This window comes from Lactuca saligna, chromosome 7, assembly GCF_052625555.1.
Source record: "Lactuca saligna cultivar CGN05327 chromosome 7, ASM5262555v1, whole genome shotgun sequence".
Taxonomy (NCBI): Eukaryota; Viridiplantae; Streptophyta; class Magnoliopsida; order Asterales; family Asteraceae; genus Lactuca; species Lactuca saligna.
This window is the reverse complement of record NC_136423.1, coordinates 3,728,939-3,735,952: the sequence shown is the minus strand read 5'-3', so window position 1 is coordinate 3,735,952 and position 7,014 is coordinate 3,728,939. Positions and strand designations below refer to the sequence as shown.

The following is a 7,014-nucleotide window of genomic DNA, read 5'->3' as shown; positions in this document are numbered from 1 at the left end:
CAGTTAAGTGGGTGAAATGAGGCAATAAGAGTGCTTAAATATGAGACACGCCCTAAAAATTAGGGTTTCCTTAACTGGAAAGTACGCCTAACGTACACTGATGTATGCCCAATGTACAACATGTACGGATGGCGTACTCCAAAGGTTATAATTACAACAATGCCATTAGGGCTCCTTTGCACACTTTCTTGAACTTAGGGACCAAAATGCAACATAATAAAATTATAGCGTGGAAATTCAAGGTACGTTATCATCGGGATGTTACAAAGAGATTGTTTAGAGAAGGTGTGGAGAAAGAATAAGTAGGAAAAAGCAACTTATAAGCATTTTTCTAGCGAGGCTTGTCGTGCCTACCTACCAGGCATGTCGCGCGTTGGGTAGGTGGTGGTTCCTCCCTTACCAGATGTCTGACACGTGGTGTTCACTAATAAGGGTTGTGTGGCAAAGCACTAAGTATATCTAGAACTTTAAAAATTCACACCTCACTCATACGAGCTCCATTTTTTATGTACTCTATATCCATACGTATTCCATGTACTACAACTTTCATTTAGACTCCGTTAGCTAATTCCACTCAATCTTAAATTTAACAGTCTATGAAGATTACACTGCCATGGACCGTGTAACATTCATAATTTCTTCATACGAACTTTGTTTTTTATTGTTTTTATATCAATAGACTCCTTATCACGAGATTTTCAATTTTAGTTTAGTTCATTTTGGCTAAAAGTCAACCGATCTAAAATTAGATTTATGTGAAATTAGATTTTGACGTTCTCTATTTTATGATTATTACAACTTTCGTTTGGATTACTTAAGCTAATAAGCAACCTCTCTCCGATTTACTATTTATGATGTACTTTGTCGTATCGGGTCGAACGCGTAATTTCAAATGATCATAACTTTTTATACGAAGTCAGATTTTAGCATTCATTATATCTCCGAAATCATCATTACGACTACTTCAACTTTCATCAAGGCTATTTATTTTAATTAATATTTTATTTAAATATTTGTTTTAGCCCTATTTATTAAGTTTTCACCTAATATTATATACATGTAATATAAACAAATAACTCACATAGATTTATAATATTTTTTATGTGTGATAAAATAAGAAAGTGAGAGTACTATATTTATAATGTTCTATTTTTTGGAAAAGAAAAAATACTAGCCATTGAAGTCGAACGTTAGCCTAGAAGCAAAGAAGCAAACACGGGAAAAAAAGTCACGAGGGAGCAGTACCGCACCGTCCGGGGTCGTGTTCCCGCGCGGTGTCATGCTTCGTGCATGACCTTCCACATGAGTGCCACACCCATACCATATCCACTCATGTGAAATGTTGACTTTTAATAATTAATAAATTGGAATAAATTGGACGTCTGATTATTATTATTGACCAAAATTTATTCAATAATATTTCTTTTGAACGGCATTCTATAATAAATGACCAAATGAAAACGATGTATCCAAAGCATTTAAGTAACATAATAATATGACGTTGAAGGTGAGCCAAGTACGTACCATCACACAACAAAACCAAAAGTTATACATTATCCAAAACCATTACAAAGGCTTTTTCACATCAAAGATTTCAATGATCTTGCCTTGATCGGCTTCCTCCCTCTCTTCTTGCCAATAATTGCCACTTTACCCTTTTTGTCATCGTCGATATTATCTAATTCCACTTTCATGGACCCCACCTCGGAAATCTCGGGTTCCAATCGTTTTCGCTTTTTTTCTTGTATATCAATATCACCGATAACATCAACCCTTTCATAACCGTTCTTAGCAACCGTATTAGCTTCGTTATAAATATATGTAATTGTACTTGTAGTTGTATCCGTTGCCCCTCTTTTCTTGCCCCAAGACGGCCCAAACCCTGAATAATAATAGAAATCATGCGGGTTCGTTGTGGGCCGTTTTTTGGTTCGGTGAGGCCGGGCCCCTGTCATGGACCCGGATATCACCCGAGATTTTTTCTTAGTGGTCGAAAGATGGTGATCACACATTTTGTTGCCATTTTTGACCACCCTTCCACATTGCCATCCTTTTTCATCTAATTTATCACACAACACAATTTCTTCCTTAAACCCTAAAATGTCACCACAATTGTCATTATCGTTTTCATCTTCCCGAGAGGTCTTCAAAGCCACACTGTTATCAAGATTAATCTTTATTCCAAGCCCATATTAATATAGCGGGAAATTAAGAACCAAAATTTTCATATATCCGAGTTGGATCATGAAGAATCAATGCACAGAAGTCTCAATTTGGAAATTTTCTAGTTGTTCATATCATAATATATATAGACATTAACGTTCGTAATATGAACATTATAGTTCTGCAATTCGCTGAAGCCACATTGACAACAAGATCAAAGTTTTATTCCAAAGCCATAAGATATAACGCAAAAAAGATTCAAACTTTCCCTAAACCCCAGATTAGATTACGAAGCAATCGCAGCACATAAGATGTTAAAGAACGAATAATTAACGACGATATGTACATATCATCGAACAACCCTAACTCGTTATAGGTTCTGTAAGTGATCGATAACATATTGAAAGCAACCAGAATAATTCGAATTCGAAGAAAAGATTCACGGGTTACCTCTCCAAATCTCCTACGGAATCAACCGAGCTTCCATTTCCAGCAAGATTAACGTTGTAGTAAACCTCATAATCATCGAACTGTGTAAGGCAACAAACCCATTCAACAAATTATCAAGAAAAACTATAAGCATGCTAATAATGACTATAATCTGACAAACAAAGAAAACCCATGGGGAAAGTAAACTTATTGAGCTCAATTTCACGACGAAAATGGTGGGATTTTAGGGTTTATGGTTGGGAAGAACCCTAGAGAAGGGGTTTTGAAGATAAACCCTAGAGAAGAAGAAAGAAGAAACCGAAGCAAATAAACAAAAGATTCGGAGTGATTTTAAGTGGGGTTTTCTTGTTTCGAGAGATTTGATTCATAGAATTGAAGAAAAACAAGAACATATTGAAGGAGAATGAATCAATGTTACCTGGTGGAGAGAAGAAGATGAATCCGAAGACGGAAAAGTGATGATATCCCATGGAGATTGATTAAGCTGACACAAGTTCTTCTTTAGCAATGATTCATCGGCGTCACTTGTAAGATTTGTGGTTGAGCTAAGCAACGCTGAGATTTTTGCATTTTTTCTTATTCTCATGGTGAAAATGGAGAACACGAAGAGAGAGAGGGAGATGGGTACAGCGGTGAGATCCAAAATGACTTTCTCTCTCTATAATTATATGTGTATAACTCTCTTTTTCAGAGTCAATGTATATAAATATAAGAAAAGGTACAACTTCCAAAGAAATATGTACAAGTACATATTACCATATTATATATATTAAGAAAATTTTGGGCTACAGAAAGGATTTTATGTAGAATTATGAGCTTTGTTTGTGCTTCTCTCCTCTCTTTGTTTTTTCGCAGAACCACAGAACTCGAAAACAATGAGAGGATTATACTAAGGCTAACAAAATCAATTTTACACTTTAGACCCTATACAAGTTGAATATTATCTGATATGGTCCTACAAGTTTGTTGTCTTTCCCTTACATTATTAAACTTAAACTTTAGTTTGTTATTTTTTCTCTATGGGTTGATCTGGTTTAATTCAATTTAAACCTATTTATTAATTGGGTTGAAGATATCAACAAAATCCAACATTTTTATTTAAATGTATAGATATTTTTAATACAACCTAACCTTTTAGATAAATGAGTTATCATCGGGTTGACATGTTTAGGTAATTTCTAACCCAACCTATTAAATAAATTTGTTAAACTTGAATTAACCCATATAAAATAAGAAAATAAATAAATTAACTAAAGATTTCACCACTTAAATTACTTCAAAACTTAAATAAACTTTCAAAGTATAATGTTTAAGGTAACTCTATCCCTGTTGGCAAGCAAACACGAATATGGAAAATCTATATGTGCTCACGTCTTGGAGATGAAGTTGCATATTGACAAATTGAGAATGTTGGGTGTCGATGTCTCGAGGAAGCTGGTTGTTGACTTGGTTCTCTAAGCGCTTCCTGAGTCAATTAGTGAGTTCATTAAAGATTACTATATAACAAACCTCGACGTGACCCTTATCGATCTTACATATTTGCTAATTGTTGTCGAATCAGCAATGATTTGGTGCACTAGTAAAGCAAATTTGAATGAACGATCTACTCCTCAAACTTCCATGGACATTGAAAATGGAGACATTAGAAGTCAATAAAAGTTTTCTCTTCCCAATGGAAAGGGATCGGCCGAGGTCAAACTGTTTGACCAAACGATAAAGAGAAAGGCTAAGTCTGAGATTGTCTCAAGTACCATTCCAAAATAGTCTGTTTGTTTCTATTGCCAAGAGAAGGGGCATTGGATGCGAAGTTGCCATATTTACCTGAAAGATCGCAAGGATGGAGAAGTCAAGATGTATGGCTCTGCTTTAGGTAAGTCCACTATCTAACTCTATTAAGTTTCTATTAGTAGATTCTTAATACATGATGTAATAAGATTACATTTTGATGTTTTGTAGGATCGAAGAAAAGAAAGGAAGCTTAAAGGAAGAGTGAGCCGAGTCTGATCGCGCAGAGATGGATTTCGATCGCATGGTTCAATGATCGGATTTTTGGGCTGCTACTTAGGAGTTATGATAGATTACTTAGAAATATGTAGTTACATAGTGTTCATTTATAATTGTGTTGTAAGGATAAGTTTTTCTGCATTTTTATAAATAAAGAAAATTTTTGATTTTGTCTTATTTTATATCTCCTTGCAATGACATTTGTGAAAATTTGGTGTTTATACATTATTAGCAATATTATGAATGGATTTGAGACTTTCTTTTGTGGTAGTGTAAAAAATTTACCAAATAAGGAAAGCTTCGAATCACCCAAGTTTCAATTGGACAAAAACTTGGAATCATGCGACTTGCATTGTATGATGAATAAGAACTTTCATCTTTAGGAAATTAAGACTAATTCCTTGTTCACATGTATATGTGAGTCAAGTGAAGGACTAGGAGATCTAGTATACATTGTTGTGCACTGGTTTGGTCCACCACAAAGAACAATAAGATTATTCGTCATAATTTACTAAAAGTTTATTAAATGTGTTTATGCTTACAAGATTAGGTTTAATTCTAAATCATTGAAAAGTTTCAATGTATAGCAGAACAAATAAAAAGAATCAATTAGACAGAAAGATAAAAGTTTCTCCAATCTTAAAGGAAAGGAGAGTACTTACGTATCATGTTTTATGATCATCTTATTAATTATGAAACCATATCACAATTCATCCTCTAGGTACATCTTAGTGCACTTTTATGGGTAGGAAGATGAATCATAAATTGTTGAAATGGTTAAATCAAAAGGTGAATCATACTTCGTTCCGAAATCGAGTCTTAGAGTCATACTCCAAGATTGCGAGTTGGGTGACATATTTTAAGTAGGTTTATAAGACATCATGAAATGTGGAGTGGAAAAGTTTTCTTACTCATGCACTTTTAAGATTTGTAGTTGTGATGTTTTGGATAAAACAAAGACCAACTAAGACCAATTGTATGAAGTGTTTTTCTTGATAAGAATCCACACTAACTCTTGAATATTGTTTGTCAAGGAATCTTTCTTAACAAGAGGATCTTATATGTCAAGAGGTTAGTGGGAGTCTTAAGATCTTGAAAAGTTTCAAGAACTAATCAAGAATAAACATATTGTTCATCGCTAGCACACGACTTGAGGTTTGTTACCTGTCGTGTTGACACATTCTTATTTTTGTGCCCATTCCACTTAAGTTGACTATGCATGTGAGTTATATGAGTTCTGAATTACATAAAGGCAAAGAACCTTGATCAATGAAAGCACATTGATCTTTATGGGTGAGATGCTAAATAAATTGGAAGACATGGTAGGCCCTTGTTCTTCCATGTGGCAAGAAATTAAGATTGAACAAGTTTAGTCTAGATGAGTTTGAATTTGTCATAGACCTTATCTTATGACAGTGGTTAGAAATGATAAATTCACATGGATAGGAACACATACACCATAAAATCTAAATGGATCATGAAAATGATTGTGAGGAAACGCTTTCCTTGAGTAAATTTAAAGATTTAGCAGTTGTGTTAATTACGTTCTCAAATTTGAATATGATTACGACATCCCTCTTCATAGTTCGAATTGTGAGAAAATAACAAATGGTTTGAATATTCAAGACTTACTGCTGTAAATTCTGAAATAGTTTAGACACACATATGAGCTTTCTAATGAAAGGTGTATGAGATTGAGAGGCTTAGATAAAGCCTTATCGAAGCATATCGTATCAGAAATCAGAAATTTGGTAAGAAAGTCAATATGTATTGATTTCTGGAAGTCCAACTGATTTATGAGTACGTGTCAAAGCTAGTGGGAACATACGTGTTATGCTAGTTGGAATGTAATTATTATGCTAGCGGGAGCACAATTATTACATTAAATGTTGCAAGGTAGTAATGCTATTTTTAGGAAAAAAAGTTTTGATTTGCAAAGTTGCAGAGTTTGAAAAGTTGTTTCGCTATAGTAAGGGAGAGGATACTTATACTTCACTTCAAATCTAAAAGTTTAGATTAAAGTTTTAATCAAACTTAGTCATGATTATATATGAATATCAGGTTAAAATGTCTCAACATTAGAAATTCTATATATGGAAATATTATAGCAAAAGACTGGTCAAGTATCATGTGTTTATTTAAGACATTATGAATCGTATCCCATATGCTTGGGGTATAGGATTGATTGCATATACTAAAATATTCACATGTTCTAATTTTTCTAAATGCCTAAGACATTAGGAGGACCAGAATCGGATATGACTAAAGTAGTTAAACACCTGTCAAGAACGATCTAAGGTTCGTTGAGGATTGGTTGCTTGTGGGCAATTGGAAGTATGGTAGTGGATGGACCATATCAACATTATTTTAAATATATAGGATTCTATTAAGAATAAA

General features: G+C 33.9%; 1 protein-coding gene across 1 annotated transcript; it reads right to left on the bottom strand.

Moving 5' to 3' along the window:
* Window positions 1-1,466: 1,466 nt before the first annotated feature.
* LOC145004104 (uncharacterized) lies at window positions 1,467-3,277 on the bottom strand. Its single transcript, XM_078963002.1, has 3 exons — window positions 3,032-3,277; window positions 2,614-2,693; window positions 1,467-2,157 (listed from the first exon to the last, which is right to left on the bottom strand). Exons 1-3 carry the CDS (start codon window positions 3,197-3,199, stop codon window positions 1,581-1,583), a joined length of 825 nt encoding a protein of 274 aa, XP_078819128.1. The 5' UTR covers window positions 3,200-3,277; the 3' UTR covers window positions 1,467-1,580.
* Window positions 3,278-7,014: the final 3,737 nt, after the last annotated feature.